This window comes from Coregonus clupeaformis, chromosome 11, assembly GCF_020615455.1.
Source record: "Coregonus clupeaformis isolate EN_2021a chromosome 11, ASM2061545v1, whole genome shotgun sequence".
Lineage (NCBI taxonomy): Eukaryota > Metazoa > Chordata > Actinopteri > Salmoniformes > Salmonidae > Coregonus > Coregonus clupeaformis.
The window spans coordinates 43,743,059-43,765,900 of NC_059202.1; the positions used below are offsets into that span (position 1 = coordinate 43,743,059).

Consider the following 22,842-nt stretch of genomic DNA (forward strand, 5'->3'; position numbering starts at 1 on the left):
CATATGAAATGCTCTGGACAGTCCTGACTTTGGCCACCTCATTCTCTTTCACCCTTGTGGGGCATTCTAAAAGACGTGGCTTCATGGTTCCCACCACAATTGCAACATGTCACATTTTCATCACTTTTATAACACATGATATATTTTCCACAACTTGGACATCTCGGCTTCTCCCTTCTGAAAACACTTGACCAAAAGCTTTACAATGATCGCACTGCATTGGTCTTGGGATAAATGCTCTGACTCTGTAGTTAATATACCCTAACTGCACTTGAGTAGGGAGAGACTCCATATAAAAAAACAAAAGAACAGATAGAATTTTCACTTTTTCTTCATTCACCACACGATTCATCCGACGTGCATCAATCTCTCCAGGAATATTTTTCATCTCTTCAACACTGTTAGTCTACACCTGTAGTTTATGAAGCCTGTGACAAATAAGATTTGATTTAAACTTGTCAACTAAATAAATAATTGAACCAACAGATACAATCTTAATTTACATGAAACAAGGAGGGAAAATTGTACTCATAAAAGTGAATCAAATCATGTTGATTGTGGTCAGTACTGACGTGTATGACTTCAGACATAATAATAATAATAATAATAGTAAAAAGTCCTGTGGAACATTACAAACATGGACACCCATTAACTTCACTGACACTGTCCTTGGTGTATTGGATTATACAGTGCAGATAAAGTTACAATATCCAGTCATTTTTTTTCTCCAGTGCTCCTCAACACAACAGCAACGATACAACACATGAACAGAATTAATAGAGGCCTATACATAAGTATATTTTACTTTCAGATGGAAAAAATATTTGATAGGCTGAATCTTTGGGTTTCTGTAGTGTTTATAAGTGCAACTGACAAAGTGTTTTATATTATTCTATTTAATTTATTCCATTCATAAGGCTGCATACATTCTGAGATGTTCTTGGATAGGCATACAGTAATCTCTGAAGGCTGTCTCGAGAGACTAGGCTATACAGACACTTGATGTACAACCCTCAGGTCCATAAGAGGTGTGATCCTCAAGTAGGAATTGACAAGTCAAATGTACATATTCAAAGGATCATCATGCCACGTGTGGCCAAATCCAGTAGTGTAGTCAGTAGTAGTGAAGTCACTTGTCTCTTCTGCCTGTGGAACTGCATGGTACTGTAGCCTTTTCCCTGCCCCAGAGGGCTGACTCTCCTCAGGTCCAGTGGAACTGGTAGCCTCTAGACAGTACAAGGCTCTCCAGGTCTCTGTCCTCAGCCCTCTCCTGCAGCCGCTGCTCATCCAGCAGGCTGACCAGAGTGTCTCTCCTCTCCACCACCTTCATGATCTCTGTCAGCATCTTCTGCTCCTCCGCCAGCTCACTGGAGCTCTTCCTGGAATCTGCAAAGGGCCACAGCGGATAGAGGGCAGTGGCGCAAACGTATAAAAGTTGTAACAGTGGTAAGTACAGAATGTGTAACTTATACTACAATTGCACAGTACTACACTACAATTACACAGTGTGTGACCCATACCGTCTATGGACATCCTGTGTCGTAGATCCATCTGTAGTTGACTCTGTCTGTCCTCCAGCTCGAGTTCCTGAGCACTAACAACAGACAAGACAACCTATTCAAACACTCTTCACTCCATAAGATGGTCACTGTCTGAGAATGTACTGTGTTTCTCATCTTTTCCTACTTACAATATGACCAGCTCTTCCTCGTAGCGTGCCAGTCTGTTCTTCTCCAGGACCAGCTTGAACCACATTTGAAGGAGCTCGTGCTCATCAGAGAGACCATCACCTTTGTCTGATAGAGGGAGAGAGCAAGATCAATCAGTTACCCCAACCCCAGACAATATAGAAGTTTGATAATCCTGTTTCTTCATTCCTCCATTACGTCCAAGGTCGACTTATAAGCTCCCTGTCACAAGGTTATACAGTAGATGGACATACAGTGCAATCGGAAAGTATTCAGACCCCTCGACTTTTTCCACATTTTGTTACGTTACAGCCTTATTCTAAAATTGATTAAATTGTTTCCCCCCCCTCAATCTACACACAATTCCCCATAATGACAAAGTAAAAACAGGTTTTTAGAAATGTTAGCAAATTTATTTTAAAAAAATACTGAAATATCACGTTTACATAAGTATTCAGCCCTTTACTCAGTACTTTGGCAGCGATTACAGCCTCAATTCCTCTTGGGTATGACTCTACAAGCTTGGAACACCTGTATTTGGGGAGTTTCTCTCATCATTTTCTGCAGATCCTCTCAAGCTCTGTCGGGTTGCATGGGGAGCGTCGCTGCACAGCTATTTTCAGGTCTCTCCAGAAATGTTTGATCAGGTTCAAGTCCGGGCTCAGGCTGGGCCACTCAAGGATATTCAGAGACTAGTCCCGAAGCCACTCCTGCGTTGTCTTGGCTGTGCGCTTAGGGTCATTGTCCAGTTGGAAGGTGAACCTTCGCCTCAGTCTGAGGTCCTGAGCGCTCTGGAGCAGGTTTTCATCAATGATCTCTCTGTACATATTTCTCTCAATCCTGACTAGTCTCCCAGTCCCTGCCGCTTAAAAACATCCCCACAGCATGATGCTGCCACCACCATGCTTCCCCGTAAGGACGGTGCCAGGTTTCCTCCAGACGTGACGCTTGGCATCCAGGCCAAAGAGTTCAATCTTAGTTTCATCAGACCAGAGAATCTTGTTTCTCATGGTCTGAGAGTCTTTAGGTGCCTTTTGTCAAACTCCAAGCAGGCTGTCATGTGCCTTTTACTGAGGAGTGGCTTCTATCTGGCCACACTACCATAAACGCCTGATTGGTTGAGGGCTGCAGAGATGGTTGTCCTTCTGGAAGATTCTCCCATCTCCACAGAGGAACTCTGGAGCTCTGTCAGAGTGACCATCGGGTTCTTGGTCACATCCCTGACCAAGGCCCTTCTCCCCCGATTGCTCAGTTTGGCCGGGCGGCCAGCTCTAGGAAGAGTCTTGGTGGTTCCAAACTTCTTCCATTTAAGAATGATGGAGGCCAATGCTGCAGACATTTTTTTATACCCTTCCCCAGATCTGTGCCTCGACACAATCCTGTCTCTGAGCTCTACGGACAATTCCTTCGACCTCATGGCTTGGTTTTTGCTCTGACATGCACTGTCAACTGTGGGACCTTATATAGACTGGTGTGTGCCTTTCCAAATCATGTCCAATCAATTGAATTTACCACAGGTGGACTCCAAGTTGTAGACACATCTCAAGGATGATCACAATCCCTGTCACAAGGGGATTGGAAGCTTGTTGTGTGGAACAGGGAGTGGCAATTGAATGCAAGCTTCACCATTTTTATTTATTGTTAAAACATTTCTAGCCTATCTATTTATGCATGACAGGGTTGATGTGTTATGCTCAACCTGCTCAGTTTTTCACCATAAAACACCAGCAAATGGCCAAAAAGAGTAGAACCAGCTCACCTACTTTTACACTGTGATTTGAGTATTAGATGTTCAATGTTTCTTTTAAAAACATATTTAAAAAGGAATAGTTTTACCATATTAAAACAAGAGTTCAGTTCACGTAACAGGTTTGACCTTAAAATGAGGGACATATGTAAATGAATCACTAATCACATTAAATAAATAATAATATTCCAAATGGACTTTGTCAAAGCAACAAAAATAACTAGGGCTTTACAATGATGGTGAACCTGGAGAAATGTTGGGGTTAAGTGGGTTAAAACCTTCCTAGAAGTCACATGGAGGGACATGTCAAAATGCTGAATTTTGGCACCTCAGCTGTTTTGGCACTTCAGCACTGGTTGTTTCCATGTCATTCCAAAGAAATTACATTGAACCAACGAGGAATAGACTGTGCCCAGTGGGTTCAGTCTTTTTTCATATGAAAAATCTGATTTATTGAATTCTCCATGTGGTCTATATTAAAGGGGACTTAATTTAATATAACCGACTTTTAAAATTAAATATTGGTCTACAATTTCTACTTAAAATATCACAGGGACGCAAAAGGCACTCATTTCGTGGAACGACCCAATACTAACCCTAGAGACGTCATAAAACACTTCATAAAATGGAACTTCGTAACTATCAGAGGAGCTTCAAAAGTTAACTTTTGAAAATGTAATAACATGACAATGTAACATTCAGACAACAGGCTAAATGTATTTATTTAAACTGCCTAAGCACATTCTCCATACTAGTGTGTAATTTAAACGAGTTAGTGGGTGACTGGATCTGGAGCTATGGATTTTATGTTAAAGCTACTAACACTGAGCTTTAAATTAACTACAGATATGACATGTTTGACCCATTAGGAGAGCGTGTTTGATTTAATGACAGCATTTTCAAACTCAGAATCTTGCCATGCACATAAACTTCGGTCATTATCTGACACCTATTCCTGCCCTCTTTCTATCCATTTGAAGTCTGTTAATAATGTAAATTAACAAAGAGTCTATTGAGCCAAGAGCCCTTCACCTTAATACAATTATACAAACAAAGCAATGTAAACAGGCACACAATGGCTGGCACTGCTGCCGCTGCCCTTCAGGCCTGCATCACAAGAGAATATCTCTGTGTAGATATTGAATCAGAATTTGCATGGCCATTCACTGTACTGAGAGCAGCCTGCCTGTTAATGTCTCTGTCTCAATGGTACTTAGACAAGAGACACTCAGTCTCTGTGGAGGCTTTTAACATTGAGCCTGACTATTGAACAAAACTTGAATTTACACAAAAAGGTCTTTACACAGGAGATGTGCTTTCCATTTGAGAATAGAAGGACAAAAACTTGAATGAAACAATTGCATTACTCAGTTTTGTGTGCTTTTATGCACTGTAATCTAATTTAATGTAATTGTAATAAAAGTAACAGCTAACTATGCTTAAAAACTCTCAATAATTCTTTATCTGAAGGGTGCAGAAGCAACAAACACATTTCTGAGAAATGTGTGAAAATCACATTTACAATTCCGGCAAAACACAATTTACCTTTGAGGAATATGATTATCAGTATAAAAACATTACTTGTTAAAAGGAATTACTGTTTTTCATTCTAAAATGGCTGTCTTTAATGGCTAACTTGTATATCACCATGTGCAAGGGTAATGAAACATGGGAAAGCTTTCTCCCCGCCTTCCTCTCTTCACAAGGCCAATTGCCACTGTAGTGATTTCAAAACAATTTAAACTTAAAATTGTTATTTTGGTTGAATGCAAATGACTATAATTTGGTACCATTTCTATTATATATTTTCCTAGCAAAGGCATCAGAGTAGTTCTGACTGTAGACTACTCTAGATAAGGAAATTGAAATAATGATTAGAGAGGCATTGCCAGTTTCAAATCTCACAGAAACAGGACAACTAGAACGAGCATAGGTCATTCTGAATACAGTATTTCTGTGTCTCAACTATATGTTCCTGGCTGAGGTCAAACAAAGACTAAGAGTTCCATTTTCAGCCATGCCTTTCTCCGCTCTCTGTTCATAGCCCAGTCTTCATGTGCCATGTCTTTGTGCGTTACCTTCATAGAATAAGGCCTCTCTGATACAAGGACAAGGACACTAACTTACTGAACATTCTGATTCTGACCCTTCCAATCCATTGTCATACATTCATAAAATGCTCTGGCCAAGAGTCAGAGATACGTCAACCGAACGGATACACTTTTATGTACTTTACTCATACACAGTGCAGCTGTTGGAATCCACACAGCATGGGATGACAAACGTACAGTACTCGCCAAAGGTACAGTACATGCAGTTGAGACTCAGTGTGGCACACCTGGGGATTCGCCACGAAGGACCTTCTCAATGGACACCCCTCTCTCTTCCAGGTCCTTCTGCTTCTCCCCCACTTCCTCCAGCTGCCTCTGGATGATCTTCACAAAAGAACCACCAGGTCAGAATCAACCAGCGCAGGCTCACAATGTAGCTCAACACACAATATTTATATTCCATTCATCTCCCCAACAAATCAAATACATTTGTGGAAGACTTCATGAGTGATTCAAATTTATCAGATTTTTTTTTATATAGATGGGTTAGCTGACAACGTCACGAAAACGATGTGCACACTTCCGTGGGGTAGATGTCAGCGTGTTGTTGTGATTCTGGATGGCCAGATTGTTAGCAAGAATGACAAAAAACTGCCATGTAGGGAATCGTAAGGGGCTCGTTTCAGCTTGTTATGTCTTGTTTTGAGGTGTTTTGACTGATTTCATGTCAATGCCAATATGCTCAAATTCGCTAGCTAACCAACAACTGTAACGGTGTATTTGAGAGACAACAAGTGCTCATTGTGTTTTCAATAAACATTGGGGACGAAATATAGCTTACATGTTATCAACAATCTAAGCCAACCCATCTGTTTTGCCCCATAGTTGTGCATGCCTAAACAACCAACCCTTCTATAAAACATATAAATGATTGCAAATGATCACAGAAGCCCATTGTGTGGTAGTGCTGTTCTGTCGTCTATGTGCTCTACAGTACCTGGGCTCTGTGGAGTCTCTTCAGCTGCTCTCTCTTGTCCTGTTGAATCCCAGTCTTCTCCTGCCTCCTCCTCTGTCTCTCTGAGCTCCCATGGGTCTAAACATAGACCAGCAAGACAGTGTCACATACCACTTACCTCACAGCAGAGTTTAACCCTATTTTCTTAGTCACAACTATTAGGGGTCTGTGCACATCAGTCTGATATCTTATCAGTCATGCACTTATCCTGACCTGGCGGAAGTAGCAGAGATGGTTCAAAAGTGGCAGTAATTCTGTTGAGAGTGAAGTAAACAAGGCCGTTCCTAACAGAGAGGTGCAAAACGGTGCCCAGACCTACTACAACACCAAAGTGGGATTTCCTCCCTGTATGTGAAGTGATATGAGCAGGTCATGATGTGCTCCTTCAGCCTTCCCAGTAATCACTCTCTAATGGAGGATGGATTATCTGTTCTCTGGTCCCCACCGGTCTCTTTATGCCTCCTTTATGCATCCTCTGCCTTGAGGAGAGCTGCTTCTAATCACTGATCTGACATGGATTGGTGCTTTCACCCATTATTTAATGTCATGATCAGTGATTACTTACAAGAAAGGCAGAAAGGAATGATGCATGTAAGAGTTTGGGAAGAGGGCCCTTACCTTCGGCTGGGACAAGCTCCCAGCCAAAGGTTTGGCTGGGACAAGCTCATCGTCACTTGAGGAGTTGGACTCATCCTTCTGCTGCTCGCTGGAGGCTGTGTATAGATGAGACGACACAAGAACATTTAACTGGAGCAGTGGTCTTCAAACTGTAGAATGTAGTCGTACACTCACTTCAACTATGTGATTTACACACAGTATAGGCTACTATTGTTCCTAATTTATAGCATTTCATTATAGCATTGTAGCATTTACTAGCCACGGATGACAAAGGAGTAGAAGCATATCATAATGCTCATCACATCCTCCCGTAACTTGACCCCTGACCTTTGTTCCTGATGTTGGACAGGATGGTCCCGATGTCCTTCTCCTGACCCCCCACTCCCACACTCTCCAGCCCCTCTCTCTTCTTCAGCCTCAGGGAGGAGAAGAAGTTGAGCTTCCTGGGCGGCAGAAAGGCCATGTCGTCGGTGGTGATGGAGCCCACAGACTTGTTGCTGCCTAGGGACACCTGCTCCAGTAGCATGGGCAGGTCTGAGGGTCTTTCACCCATGGAGGCCTTGCATGGGTGTGGGGTCAGCTGGCTCTTCTGATCCACTCCGACTGGTTTGGCCTCCTGGCTTTGGGCAGTAGCCCCAAACAGGGACCTAAAGCTGAAGGCTCCGTCAGACAGAGGCCTGGGCTTGGTGGGCCCGTTGTTATTCCTCCTGGTGACAACTGTGTTGGAGTCTGTTGTTGTCCCCGATACCCCAAAATACCTCCTGAAGGCATTTGCCCAAACCTGGAACGTGGACGGTGCCGGCTGGGGCTGAGCTGGGACTGGTTCTATCTCTGGGTCTACCTGAGGCAATGGGTCCTTCTGGGGGATCTGGTCCCCAGGTTTGGAGTGTTTGGATGGGCCTCCTCCTCCAGGGCTTCGGGCCTCCTCTGGAGTAACCAGGTTCCAGTCCAGGAGCTTCTCTTTCTCAGACAGGGACAGTGTCAGCCTCTTCTTTGGGCCGACTGCTTCCTCCAGCTGGGGCACTTTGGTGACAGGACGCTCTTCTTTACCCATCAATAGATTCTGAGAATCTGGAGGTAGTTTAGGACCATCATGGGAGACCTGCTGAAAAAATACACAAGTATTGTTTTATTGCTCAGTTGCAATAGGGTTGATATGTGAAATGTTTCTATAACACAGGAAATTGTTGAGTATCTGTATGAATATTGTGCTTTACCAGTGGTTCAATCTCCTTGAAATCAGAGTTGGCCTCTTCAATGGTGGGCTCCTCTTCTTCTGCAGCTTTTTCATGTGAGAAGTGCCTCACCAGGATGAGAGGGAGAGCTAAAGGAGTAGAGTACAACATATACTGAACAAAAATATAAACACAACATTTCAATGATTTTACTGAGTTACAGTTCATATAAGGAAATCAGTCAGTTGAAATAAATTAGGCCCTAATCTATGGATTTCATATGACTGGGAAGGGGCGCAGCCATGGGCCAACCCACTTTGGAGTCAGGCCCACCCACTGGGGAGCCAGGCACAGCCAATCAGAATGAGCTTTCCCCCACAAAAGGGCTTTATTATAGACAGAAATACTCCTCAGTTTCATCAGCTGTCCGGGTGGCTGGTCTCAGACGATCCCGCAGGTGAAGAAGCTGGATGTGGAGGTCCTGGGCTGGCGTGGTTACACATGGTCTGCGGTTGTGAGGCTGGATGGACGTACTGCCAAATTCTCTAAAACGACCTTGAAGGTGGCTTATGGTAGAGAATTTAACATTACATTCTCTGGCAACAGCTCTGGTGGACATTCCTGCAGTCAGCATTCCAATTGCAGGCTCCCTCAAAACATGAGACATCTGTGGCATTGTGTTGTGTGACAAAACTGCACTTTTTAGAGTGGCCTTTTATTGTCCCCAGCACAAGGTGCACCTGTTTAATGATCATGCTGTTTAATCAGCTTCTTGATATGCCACACCTGTCAGGTGGATGGATTATCTTGGCAAAGGAGATATGCTCACTAACAGGGATGTAAACAAATTTGTGCACAAAATTGGAGAGAAATACGCTTTTTGTGCGTAGGGAACATTTCTGGGATCTTTTATTTTAGCTCATGAAACATGGGACCAACACTTTACATGTTGCGTTTATATTTTTGTTCAGTATATATAACATGCATTCATCAGAGCTCATACAGCAACACAGTGCTGTAGATCAGACTTAACACACTATTCGGATGCATTCACATTAACATGCATATGCTAAATACATAATAATCCTGTGTTGTCATTGTGTATAATATTAGGGTCATTACGCATGAATGACCAATCATGTGGGACATTTTCTAATAATGTATGCAAAACCCTTATAGTTCAAAAGAGTTGAAGTAACCAAAATCATTGCGTTTCATCAGCAAGAGAGCACAGTTATAATGTTGTTCATTTTCCAAACACTAATCTAATCTCATTCAATTGTAGACAACTCCAGATAAAAACTAATATTAAAACTCTTTTCCCCAGAGATCACCAGCTCCCTCTAGTGTGGAGAGAACAGCTCTGATGCTCAGGACTTCTCATTCAACTTTTATATCTTTAATTTAATGCTCACTCTCAATCAAGACTTCAGTACCATCAGTTAGTAAACTGTTATTTTTTTCTTGCATGTAACCAGCTTAAAGACGATAAACCTTATTTCCATCAGTAGAAAGTCATTAGTGGTCCGACTGGATTTTAATCTTCACTATCTTGCTCAATTTAACTTTACAGTCCTTCAGGTCTAAATCCATAAATGAATGGTGAGCGGGTATAAACAAACTCCAGGGATAGCCCGCTATAAGTATACTGCATTGACAAAAATAACCCAACATGGGAGAGTTGAAGGTCAATGGCCCATTGGGATTATTAAAGCCATGAAGTACGCACCATAGGCCCCTAACTGCAACAGCTCTTTACAATACTTCTACAAAACACAAACATCACAAAGCTAGTAAAGCCACAGTAGGGCATAAGAAGGGGTAAAATGATGTCTGTAGGATAAGGACAGGAGGTGATCGATGGGCCAGATACTGTATAAGGATCATGTCAGATTGTCAACAGCAGATAGCCTACTCACTAGCATGGATCTTCCTCTTCCATCGGCTGTTCCCAGACAGGAGAGATGACGTGGAACTGGAAGGTTCTGCAGGTGTGGGTAGGAGAGGGAGAGAATACGTAATAAGTAACACGTATCACATACAGTATTGATCTGTGCCAACACAACTGTGCCAACACATTTGAACTGGATGTCTGTCACACAACAATGATAAACGATTCTACAGTATAGTTCTAAATGTACAAGCAAACTAAGCAAATGAGGAGATCTTGTTACATAGTTTATGGGTGCTAGACAACTCCAATTCAGCCTTTGGGTGGCGTCGCAAACCTAAAACTGAGCCCAACGAATGTAGCGTGGAGAACAGAACAGATGTGGTCTATAGACAGCCAACAGACAGCCCTATCCGTGCAGCCGAACAGAATGTCCAGGCCAGTCACAGTACTCAGTGCTCCCCATGCTAAGACAACTATTCACTTAGTTAAGTCTCTGAAATCTGGGTGGGGATTTAACTGGAGGAGTGGGAGTCTCACACTGGGGGAAACATAGCATGGTGAGCTGCTCCGAACTCACTCAGACCCTATTAAACAAAGTCTATATCCCACAGGACCAGGGCTATATCACTAAACGGATGGAATCATTTCCTACATGCTCTAGACATCCAGACTGATGCCTGTAATGATGCTGGGAGAGAAGTTAGGCTGCTACAAGCCAAGGCTGTGGACGGGGAGAAAGGAGGGAAATAGCGATCGCTGTAGGAAAAATCATGAGGCCAATGTGTTTCTCATGGTGGTGAATGTCATGGAGACATGGACACCTTTCTTCTCCTGTGCAGAATCTTGTGGTTGGAGAGAAGTATTTGAGTGGTCCTGTTTCTTCGAGTCAGCACTGCAACTAGTCATGGACAACAGACACAAAGACAATAAGCAATGGCAAATATCCATTTGATTGTGAACAAGGACACATTCTGAGCATTGTGCTGTACTAGTGGACTCACGTCCTGTTGGAGTCAGGCATGTCCAGGTCCACGGCCTCCTCTGCCACCTCAGGCACCGTGTGGGTGTACAGTCCATTCAACAGGCCCATGTATCTGCAGTCACGCCCTGAAAACGTACCATCTTATTAGGCTATACATTCTGCCAGATTATTATAGCTATTTATGACACTACGTTTACTACAAACAAACAAGGATAGCTATGGTTATTAAGGTTTTTTGTAACGCTACTACCCTTAATATGTGTAATTATGCCTGGCTCTTTTTTAACTGCCTAGTACACACTGCCAGGTTGCATTATTGCTATGGTAATAACAGTACACAAATGTTACCTACTTTATACACTGAGTATATGAAACATTAAGGACACCTGCTCTTTCCATGACATAGAGTGACCAGGTGAATCCAGGCGAAAGCTATGATCCCTTATTGATGTCACTTGTTAAATCCACTTCAAATCAGTGTAGATAAAGGGGAGGAGAGAGGTTAAAGAAGGATTTCTAAGCCTTGAGACATTTGAGACATGCATTGTGTATGTGTGCCATTCAGAGGGTGAATGGGCAAGACAAAAAAAATGAAGTGCCTTTGAACGGGGTATGGTAGCAGGTGCCAGGCGCACTGGTTTGTGCCAAGAACAGCAACGCTGCTGGGTTTTACACACTCAACAGTAATTATCCTAACCTATTGCGTAAGTTCTCCTAACCTGCTACAAAAGTCACTTCTGGTCGTAGCTGTATTCCACCTAGTCAGAACCATTATTTTGGCTACCATGGCTATGCTCCCCTAGGATGACAATCCCCCAATCCATAGGGCACGAGTGGTCACTGAACAATTTGATGAGCATGAAAACAATGTAAACCATATGCCATGGCTGTCTCAGTCACCAGATTTTAACTCAATTGAGATTCTGGAGCGGCGCCTGAGACAGCATTTTCCACCAATATCAACAAAACACCAAATAATTGAATTATATCATGGAGGAATGGTGTCGCATCCCTCCGATAGAGTTCCAGACACTTGTAGAATCTATGCCAAGGTGCATTGAAGCTGTTCTGGCTCGTGGTGGCCCAACGCCCTATTAAGACACTATGTTGGTGTTTCATTTATTTTGGCAGTTCCTGTATATACAGGTATAAATTGAGACTTTGGAAAAGTCTCAAGTTAAAACATAAATCAACATTTAAGAAACACCAACCATGTGATATGAAACATTACAGGGAACATTCATGCTAGTGATTACTTACAGAACCAAACTGAAGCCATGTTGACATTGTTTCATACATTCTTTTGAGAAGTTCCTCCAATTAGTTTAAGTACATTTCATAAACATAAAGAAAAGAAAAAACCTATACAAACATTATCTAGATATATACGTAAATATAATAATAATAATAATAAGCCATTTAGCAGACACTTTTATCCAAAGCGACTTACAGTCATGCGTGCATTTTTATTTTTGTGTATGGGTGGTCCCGGGGATCGAACCCACTACCTTGGCGTTACAAGCGCCGTGCTCTACCAGCTGAGCTACAGAGGACCACTATATGGGGCATGCTCAGTATCGGAATTAACCGAAAATGTTGGTTAGGTTGTGTAGCATATTGTGGAAGTGTGCGTGCGTGTAATTGTCGAGGCAACACAGCTTCAACACACATACATGAACAATAGCCTACTTGAGCTGCTGATGGTAACTCCACAAACATTGATTGTCAGATTTGTTAGGATTCCAATACAGAATAACAAAAAAGCACCACTTGCAAATGAACTCTGTGAAAACTCTTGTAATGCAGACCAGATTTGACCCAGAGATGACCCAGAAATGACCCAACAGGAAAGATGAGAAAGACCCTAAAGAGAAACCCATAAAGTGAAAGGATACGTGTAATGTTCTATTACTATTATTTGATTTCAGTTCATAGTTGAGACGCTTTTGCATTAGGTCTAATGTATCGTTTGTTGTTGTGCCAGTCAGTGACTGTGCTATTCGGGTAAAAGTACATTAACCTCAAACCTCTCCCTATAGAAGTGTCACTCAGTCCCCCAAAAACAAATAACCGACCCGGGACTGAACAGGGGTGAGCGACACTGTCCAGGGAAATTCAGATGTGGTTAAGTGCATGGGAATGTGCCAGTCAACAGATGACAAGAGGTTTAATTGTGAACAGAGGTTATGCTTGTGACAGGGTCATTAATGTGAGGCTGCTGGTGCTATTTTTTAAATGCCTTTTTTCCAAAGTCTTTAACATTTAAATTGTTAATTCTGTTGTTAATTTGAAAGCTGTGAGAATGTCATAAATGTAATGGATCAACCATGCCATGCTATATGACAACCATTGGCAGCAAATTTCCAACAGTTAAAGCCATGGATTATAGCTGGTAAATTATGCAAAAATAAAATTAAAATTAAAGTGAGGAAGCAAGTAACTTATGTAATCAAATCAATTTATTTATACTTACAGCTTTAAATAGCATAAATTAAGCAACCCGTTCTATTCACTATGGAAAAATACAAGGTAGCAGACAAATTCTTATAAACACCTAAAATGTACAACAAAATATTCTGGAGCTGACTTGTGTATTAGGTGGAACATGAGAGAGCGCTTGAGAAGGTTTCTGAGAGGTAAGCGCCTTCTGCAACAGAGAATCACAAGGGGACATACACAGAGAAGTGGAGACAGGGAAGTTATTATGCATCAGATGGGGCAGCAAAAAAGTGGTTGAAAAAACTGCATGCAAAAACTTGGAGGCATTCAGACCTTGAACACGTTGTACGGTAACGCAGTTAGAAGGACAACAGCAGAGCATGTCTGTTAGTGGATTAGCTTGGAGGAATGGAAGGCTTTTGAAACATGCGTGTCATACACCTAGTGACTCAATTAACGAACAATGTGTGACTAATTAAATTAACCCGTTGTCATACACAGGACCCATGCCACATTCTGAACATGAATGGTAAATGTGTGGTTAAGAAGTGCTATGAAGGCAGCTAATGCAAAGCAACACTATTGATCATGTGACTCAAGCAGGCCATCACCTTCCTGCAGCCACAATTCAGCCAATCAGAGGTTGCAGCATTGGAAACTTGAAACAGGCTACATATGAAGTGAAAGAAAGAATGGAGAAATGAAAATGGGGATATATGGAAAGGAAAACATAAGATACATAAATACTTAGAATCACAAATTAAATAAAAGCTTTGTTGGATCACTGTACCATAACAGATAATTAGCAGAACAATAAGTCATAATACTGTACTACCGGAACAAGTTATTGATTGGAGAAATGAAAATGGGGATATATTGCACATCTACAACACTTCAGCACAAACATTTCTGTGATAATTCACATCTTAGAATATGTGCGGAAATGTGCATTAAATCCAAGGCTTGTGATACAAGCAACACAAAAGCAAAAAACTATAACTAAATATTTCAAAGAAGAAAATCTTTCTTTGGCAGAATGTGCTACAGTACCTGGTGTAGGAAGTCAAAATTAGAATCTTCAGTCTTTCCAGACATCTTTGTTTCTACCTGACTTATCTAAACTTTAACAACAATGAGAATCAGTTTTTCAAACAGATACATCTAAAATCAAATGTGTGTTCCACTAAACTGCACTAGACAAATCTATCAAAAATAATACGGTGTGAAAGCTGTTCTAAAACCTAAAATATACACATTAAAAAATTCAGACAAAATAGTTTCCAGAATCATCTTAATTACAAAAAAAAGGTATTGTGAGAAAAAAAATACTGTTTGGCTTTTCCATTGCATGCCTCATGTGCAACATAGCAGTGCAGTTCAAGAAGCATAGCAGAACTTTGTTCTCCAACTTCCCACAACAAGCACACCAGGCACTACACACAGGCCTTAGCAGCCCCTGCAAGTCAAGTAAAGTGCTTTTAGTGGATCCTTTTTTGATTACTTAGGAGTTAAAAATAAATGTTTTACCCAAACATAAGCATGGGAATACTGAATTATAAGATTTCAAGCAATTGAAAGGATGTATGACCTTCTGCAATTTTAAGGACCATGCGTCACACTTGCTATAATACTTATGAACAAACAGATTGTTTCTCGGCGTAAAATCAAATAAGACTTTTGAAATTGAACCAGTCTTCATAGAGTATTGTACATTGTTTAGACTGTGAAGCAAATGCCTGTGCAACAGCAGCAAGTACAGTACAGTACAGGTGCATCATTAAGTCCATGAGACCCAGTGGCCCGGCGGCACCAGGCTCTGCCCCTCTAGGTGGGCCTGAGGCCTAGGCGCTGCTGGGCTCAGTGCAGTAGGCCGTGAGGCTGAGGCTGGGGCTCAGGCTGCTCAGCCTCCATGTACATCTGGCCCAGGAGCTCGTGCAATATGCTCAGTAGGGGCATGCCCAGACTCAGCAGCTCGTACAGGAAGCCGTAGTCCTCTGAGCGGTCTATGAAGTGGAGCCCCGCCTGGCCAACTGCCCCATGCACCCAGCGGGCCAGCCGGCAGGGCGTCCCACACACTGCCCGGCCCACGTGCAGCGGCCAACGCAGGCTTCTCCTAAGGAAGGAACTCAGGGTACCTGAGGGCTGGTTCTGCAGGCTGCCCGTGGCCAAGTAGGGGTCACTCCGGTCCAGCGAAGACGTCAGACGTCCCTGGTCCTCCTGTGTGTGATAGGCACAACATACAATTTAAATCAGACCAGCTAAAATAACATTAATACCTCCTAAGTAAAAATGACTGTGTTTATGTTTGACTGTTACTGAAAGCTGTTTACCGTTCTCCGCAGGACCTTGCTTGAACTTTGAAGGCTGGGTCGACACTGAGAATAGTGAAGCTTGCAGTAAAACTTGCCTGTAACACAAACACTGTAAAAACACATGCCGGCTGACACTAAAGATCAAATTAATTCACAAACAGCTTCTGTCCCCAGGTGGGAGAGTGGCTGGTGTCTGGGTGTGTCAGCATCATACCCTGTTGGGAGTTGTAGGCGTGTCCTCCCAGGCGTAGTGTGGAGCTGCAGACGTCACAGCGGAAACACTCCCTGTGGAAGAAGTGTCCCTCAGCGCTGAGACGTTCCATCACGTACACACGCTTGGAGCAGAAGTGACACGTGTCACTGCCTCCCAGGTTCTGAGGGAACTCCTTCCGCATGATACACTGTAAGGAGACAACACAGACAACAGCAGCAGGTTAAGGATACGGTGAGAACAATGGAATAGGCAAGCTGTTAGCGTAGTCGTCTACTGCTAAAAAGTAATATATAGCACCATTTATTCTAACAGTGTACAATATTAGGTGCTGGTGTGACCACCTAACAAGTCTCAACACCTAACCCTAAAGTGGATGTTAAGGCAGCCAGTGAGATGGAACTAGTGCAACGGAAGCTGAATAATATAACATGAAATGGGAACTGTAATATTAGTAGGGCATTTCTCCAGCACAGTGAGAGATGATAATGATGATGAATCAACAATTCTCTGGACCATAGCAGAGAACTAACTAGTCAAATACATTGGCTTCACAAAGCTACACAAGATTGCATTTAGCGTTTGCTTTTGAGGCAAAGCTAAATGCTTCTTACTGCTATAGACCTGAAGACCTGAAGTGGGGTCAAACACTGTGTGAACAGACACCCACATGAGTGCATGGAGTTACTATTGCTGTGGCCCCTGAAGGCCCTTTACACAAAACACCATGGCTCATGACTGGAGAAGTCACAGTAAGATTCAGGTCAGAATGTTTTACAGTGCACAGTGCACAGTCGCTCTTTTCTACTAATAACAGATGTAGTATCCGGAAGCAGTAGACATGACTTGGTTGTTGTTTAGATGGTTACCAAAACTCCTGAAGCTGGTATTAGAGACCTTGGGGTGGTAATAGATGTAGAGCCCACTTTTGTGTGTGTCTTGTGACGTATATTCCCACTGGGCTGTGTTGGCACAAACATAATCATTAGTCACACTGTGCTTACCGGCGAGGCATTAGGCCTGTGGTCAGTTTCATAAAGGATGGCTAGAGTTTCAGCCCTAGCACCTATGTGAGAAGAGACCTTCCCCACTGTCCTCTAACAGAACCCAGTCACAGAGGTAGAGGGAGGGACCAGCACAAAGACGGAGAAAGGGGAAAAGAGAAAGAGAGAGGAAGAGGGAAACAGAAAGGGAAAAAGTAAAGATCAGAATAGATCAAGGAAAACAAAGAAATGTATTTCTACTCAGAAATGAGAGGAGATGCAGAAATCATGCAGAAAGTGAAGTTGTTACTGATACCTGTTTAGTAGGCTTAGAGGGCTCAGCTGGACAGCTTTCAGATCGAACAATTGTTTTTTGAATCATTCTACTTGGTGCAGCAATCTCATTGCACTAAAACCAATAAGAACATGGTAAGAGTGAGCTGATTTAATAGACGTACACTCTAAGAATCTTCAATTTTTTTTACATTTCACATTTTTACTGATATCTGTTGGGCAGACTGTAAGGGTAGAGCTAGATAACTCTCCGATCAAATTATTCTACTTGACTCAGCATTCCCATTGCACTAAAAGCTAAATAAATGATGGTCAGAGTGAGCTGACGCAACGGTGTCTTCTGTTCTTACATTTCAGATGTAGAGTGAGGTTTTTACCGATACCTGTTCGGTGGACTTTAAGGGGCCAGCTTCATAACTCTCAAATCGATTGATTGGCTTTTGAATACTTGATCCAGCAGTCCCGTTGCACTTAAATCATCAAAAAGACAGTGAGCTGACTTAAGTCTTTCTTTTATTCATACAAATTAGTTTTATTTTACTGAAACCTGTTTGTCAGGCTTGAAGGGTTCAGAATGACAGCTTTCAAATTGATCAATTGACTTTTGAATGAGTCTACTTGACGAAGCATTCCCGTTGCACTAAAACCAATAACAACATGGCCAAAGTGAGTTGACTGAGTTGAGTCTTTCCTATATTCTTACACTTCAAATGCATTTCAAATTACTGGTACCTGTTCGGCGGACTTGTCAGGCTTGAAGGGTTCAGCTTGATAACTCACAGAACGTTTGATTGGCTTTTGAATGAGTCTACTTGATGCAGAACTTCCATTGCACTAAAACCATAAAAAACATGGTCAGAGTGAGCTGATATTCTTGGAGTTTTGGCTGGTCACAGAGGACCACAACAAGGACCGTTTTTACCTTGTCTTGGTGCACAGGAGATGTTGCGGTAAGAGAAGAGAAGCAGGAAAGAGCAGAGGGTTCAGGGACAGTGTGTATTGAAGTGCTTTTAGGGACAAAGGCAGACAGATCCGTCTGTAGAAAAAGGATTCACATCAGAAATGAGAGAAATCTCCAAATCATCTAGCCCTTCACATCCCACCCCAAAAATAATGAGGAGATGCAAGCTGAATGTAAGTCGGAGAGAAACAAATGGTCAGAGAAAAATTCAACAGCTCAACCTTTATCTTTTCTAGTGAAGTTATGAATGTTCACTCATCATGCAGAGGGAAGTCACCTGACCTGGAATTCTCAGAACTGTAACACCATGGAAACAAGACATGCTGCAAGAAAACAACTGCCAACAAATGGATTTAAAATGGATTACCAAGCTGTTACCAGCCTTCAAAAACATGCTCCACTCTCAGTAAATGTGAGTAGGTTTGACTGGTGACATTATATCCTTCTAAACAGGCTGAGAGAGTCAAACAGAACTTGTGTACAGGGACACAAACATGCTGTGCCTCATTTCCTTAGATGGGGTTAGACAGGCAGGCAGGCGAGGGGCGGCACAACACTTTCACCTTATACTCTTTCACTTGAGGAGTCTCTGACTCAGGGAACATAGAACGCAGGAGGACTGCCCTATCCTTTATACTCTTCCTGTTAAATTCCCCAGTAGTTACAGTTTGCACTTTTTTCTGAAGAACAGCAACAAGTAAAGGAAAGATAAGCAAGTGTGAAAGTCAGAAACGGCAGGAAGTAGGCAAGTAAATACTGAACAGTAACCATAATCCATAGTAAAGCTGATGACGTGGGGTATGAACACTGTTTATACATTTTGTATCTTTTGAACAATGATGTTTTTGTTGCCGAGTTGTGCTGTCTGCTAGACTTTTGTGGCTAAGGCACAATTGGATTTACTGTTTTGAAATGAGCATAAAATCAATTTCCATGCAAAACATTTTTACTGTGAGAGTACAGAAGTAAGGTATGGCTTGGAATGGGGCTAACATGGTGGGTCCAGACAGATAGAATGCAGGCTCATTGTCACCTGGCTCATCTTGTCCTCCAGCTTCTCTAGGCGCTGGCCCACCCCTGTGGGGTCAGGAAAAGGGTGTTCTGGGTAATCTACACCATCTGGGGTTTCGGTGTGTGGAATCCACACTCTCTGCTGCACCAACTCTGCACGCGGAGAGGCCTGTGTATGATCATCATGTGGAGAAGGACTCCAGGACCTCGTGGGAATGTACAGGGGAGTGGGTTGCGCCACGGCTGCAGGCTCTTCTAAGAGTTGCATATAGATGGACGGCTGAAAGCAGATATACACACACAAAGCAATGTGTAAAGCAGCACTGAACTCCAGCCAGTAGAGGGCGAACCTCCAGGATCATCAGTGAGTGGAGTAAAGGGAGTGTCTTTTCAATTACTCTTGGTCTAGAAGACTATGGTGATTTTTAACCATTGGTTCTTTTGTTAACATAGGCTACGTTATTGGGTTTATGATGCAGTGGCTGACCCTTCATGGTGACTGTACCTGCCACTTGGGGCGTGGGGGTGGAGGCGAGGGAGGGGGCTGTTCCCTGGGCTTAGCGAAGCGAGGGTTCTCCGTCATATCCAGAGAAGGAGATGAAGGACGGCTTGAATCAGAGTCTGAGTGCAAATAAGACTGACAGAGCAGCAGACATCAGATAAGGCAGGAAGGGAAGGACAAGCAGGAGGAATAGGAAAAAACAGATGATAAAGCGGTGCAGAATTATTTGTTGTTTCGGTAGTATCATTCAAAACCACACACTGCCGTCATCCATTACACTTTATACGGGTGGGTCTAATCCTGAATGCTGATTGGTTAAAACCGCATTCCAGCCGGTGTCTATTCCACAAGTTACCACCGGCTAAATCTATGACGTTAAAATGCCTATTAGCTCTGTTCCATCTGACTGAGCAATCCACTGTCTCATCAGCCCAGACAGGCAATTTATAAACTTGATCTCCACTATAAAAAGCATCTAAAAAAACATTTTTAGACTAACTCTTACTTTTCAACAGCGGAGATTTGTATAAACCTTGCTGTCTGCTTTTCTCAGCCAGTCGAAATCATGAATCAGCATAATTTTTATGGATATATACAAAGAACTATCAATAGAAAACAGGTAAAACTAAATGAAGTGCAGGTAGCTTCAGTTTGAAGTGATTGTGTTAGCTGTGTTGTTGGCTGGCTCCTCTGAACAACAGTGTCCTGACGAGTGAGCACATTTTCTACGCCAGGCAAAATCGCGCATCATTAGCTCATTATATGGATGTATCCAAATAAATGTCACTAGAAAACAGCTTAAACAAATGCAAATGCAGCTACTTTGCTGTTATTCTGGCTGCACTGTTTGACATGACTGTAAATTAGCCATAGTTGGCTAGCTAGTAAGCAACGGATAAGAACGATGCCAGCTAGTATGGCAATGGAACATTTAGAACGAACGACTGGGTCGCATCCATAAATACTGAACAAAAAGACAATGACTGGGTCGCGTCTCTGGCAACCGAACCCATAGAACGAACGACCAGCCAGCTTGGGTAGCAACCCTAGATTTGTGTTGGGACTATATTTTGTGGAAGGATGAAATAGTATGAATAAATTCATCAAAATAACGTTTTTAATGAAAATATGTAAATCATTATTTGAATATGTTGGTAACCCGTTGTATAAAAGTGATAATGTCCTCGAAGCTGGTGTTTGGAGGATATATTGGCACGGTTTGCTGGCCATCGACTTCGTCTCGGACCTAACAACACCTGTGCCAATATATCCTCAAAACACCGGCTTCTCTGGCATTATCACTTAAGTATTTGTACCATAACCAACCCCATGGTATTCCACACCATAATCAGACATTTAAAGGCATTTAGTTAAAGAAGAGCATTTGAACGAATGCCCTGCTAACAGAGCCACTCAGTCCTTTGATGGGGCTTCACAGGCAGATTATACTGTATTCACTTCTGTATCAAGGTTTCAAATGCACAACCTGCTTTCTTTAATCCTATAATCCAGGAACAGCCTCGCTCTTCTTATAGTGGAGCAGCTAATCTTACTGTGTGACTAATGTAGTGGTTGATATACTAGAAGTATGTTATTGGTGGAAGTAAAACGATACAGTAAATGTATCTTCAATCTCTTCATAGCTTTCTTGACCATTACCAATAAACTACACCTCGTCAAAACTTTGTACTCAAACCGTACCCAAGGGTAGTGGCAGGAGGAGTGGAGGATTTGTCCACTTTTACAGTCTTACAACACAATGGGCTGTATTCAAACATGATTATGGTAGCAGTGAGGTTGCAGAATTGGATACAAGGACATAAGTGTTCTCCCCTGGTGTAAAAGCAGGTCTATGAAATGAATTTCATCCTTTTCCAAACTCTCTCAGAACTGTATGTACCATCGAGAACCAGTAGGTTCCACATAGTGCCTTCATTATCTGACATTTCCACACAAAAACATTCCCCGTGTATGATTAAACCTAGACAGACAGACAGACACACTCATACAAGAGTACAGATTACTACATTCAGATATGATCAACCATCAGAGAATGAACTGACCGACACGACACAAGCTTTCAGTCTTAGCTTTGAGGTCAGTAGCATGATGTTGGGCCAACATCCGTGTACAACAGAAGAGTCTTACAGTAACCATCAGCACTGAGGGCATCAACAGTTTATTGTCTGTATGCGACTTTACAATGTGTTGGCTCCCTTTTTTCACTGTCTCTACACAGCACAGTGTACAGGGACCTTGACCATTGACCCCTCTGGTCAGAGTACTGTTCACCTGGAGCGGCTCACCTTATTGTGCAGGGAACCGCCGGGCGATGCATTCTCCTCAAACTTGGCCAGTAGCTGTGTGGCCATTGAGCGCACTTTATTCTGCTCCCCGCCGTCACCTGCAGGGGGGGCACTCTGACAGGACAACTGACAACACAATGAATGATCAGTCCCTTTATCGACATTAAAATGGCGCCATCTAAGGCCATACTGGTGATCGAGATCTGATTGTTGTTGTCACCAACACACCTCCTCTAAATAGTTGCTGCCCTTTCTTCGTCTTTTGTTCATTGGGTCGTTCTCCTCCAGCTTCCGGTCATCCTTTGAGGAAAAGGTAGTACAAAATAGACATAAATCACTGTTTATTCACCCTCATTCACGTCACAGTCAAAGGTTATCGAGTCTGAGGGTTATCATTAAGAAAGTATGCCTTGTAAAATGTAGATTATCTAGGTCTCTCAGTCTCGTTCACATACAGTACCTTATCTAATCTACATTTCAATGACTTCTTGTAATTTATTGGCACATAGGAATTTCTTTAATCTGTCAAGTAAACCTATGTTGACACACACACACACTTTACGCAGGCTAAATCGGATTTACATGAAGGAGGCCTTTGTTGTTGCATTGGTTTCCTTTTAAAGCCTGCAAATGGGTGAGGAGGAGAGGAGGAA

General features: G+C 42.5%; 1 protein-coding gene across 6 annotated transcripts in view; it reads right to left on the bottom strand.

The window, feature by feature from the left end:
- Positions 1 to 385: 385 nt before the first annotated feature.
- Positions 386 to 22,842, bottom strand: part of LOC121576922 (protein-methionine sulfoxide oxidase mical2b) — a 95,804-nt gene continuing 73,347 nt past the window's right edge. For 2 of the 6 annotated variants that reach the window (XM_041890513.2, XM_041890512.2), the window contains exons 15-38: positions 22,418 to 22,489; positions 22,190 to 22,315; positions 19,887 to 20,018; positions 19,404 to 19,661; positions 18,934 to 19,050; positions 18,332 to 18,445; positions 18,142 to 18,243; positions 17,793 to 17,879; positions 17,432 to 17,524; positions 17,137 to 17,229; positions 16,136 to 16,322; positions 15,940 to 16,016; positions 15,745 to 15,826; positions 11,190 to 11,295; positions 11,010 to 11,086; positions 10,214 to 10,279; positions 8,337 to 8,443; positions 7,447 to 8,224; positions 7,120 to 7,214; positions 6,484 to 6,579; positions 5,774 to 5,870; positions 1,691 to 1,796; positions 1,521 to 1,594; positions 386 to 1,386 (exon numbers count right to left, since the gene is read on the bottom strand). In XM_041890513.2, coding sequence (XP_041746447.1) covers positions 1,202 to 1,386; positions 1,521 to 1,594; positions 1,691 to 1,796; positions 5,774 to 5,870; positions 6,484 to 6,579; positions 7,120 to 7,214; positions 7,447 to 8,224; positions 8,337 to 8,443; positions 10,214 to 10,279; positions 11,010 to 11,086; positions 11,190 to 11,295; positions 15,745 to 15,826; positions 15,940 to 16,016; positions 16,136 to 16,322; positions 17,137 to 17,229; positions 17,432 to 17,524; positions 17,793 to 17,879; positions 18,142 to 18,243; positions 18,332 to 18,445; positions 18,934 to 19,050; positions 19,404 to 19,661; positions 19,887 to 20,018; positions 22,190 to 22,315; positions 22,418 to 22,489 — 3,327 coding nt within the window. In that variant the 3' untranslated portion in view covers positions 386 to 1,201. Of the gene's footprint in view, positions 1,387 to 1,520; positions 1,595 to 1,690; positions 1,797 to 5,773; positions 5,871 to 6,483; positions 6,580 to 7,119; positions 7,215 to 7,446; positions 8,225 to 8,336; positions 8,444 to 10,213; positions 10,280 to 11,009; positions 11,087 to 11,189; positions 11,296 to 13,611; positions 13,818 to 15,744; positions 15,827 to 15,939; positions 16,017 to 16,135; positions 16,323 to 17,136; positions 17,230 to 17,431; positions 17,525 to 17,792; positions 17,880 to 18,141; positions 18,244 to 18,331; positions 18,446 to 18,933; positions 19,051 to 19,403; positions 19,662 to 19,868; positions 20,019 to 22,189; positions 22,316 to 22,417; positions 22,490 to 22,842 lie in introns of those variants that run through there. The other 4 variants (XM_041890514.2, XM_041890515.2, XM_041890516.2 and 1 more) reach the window with 4 other exon arrangements.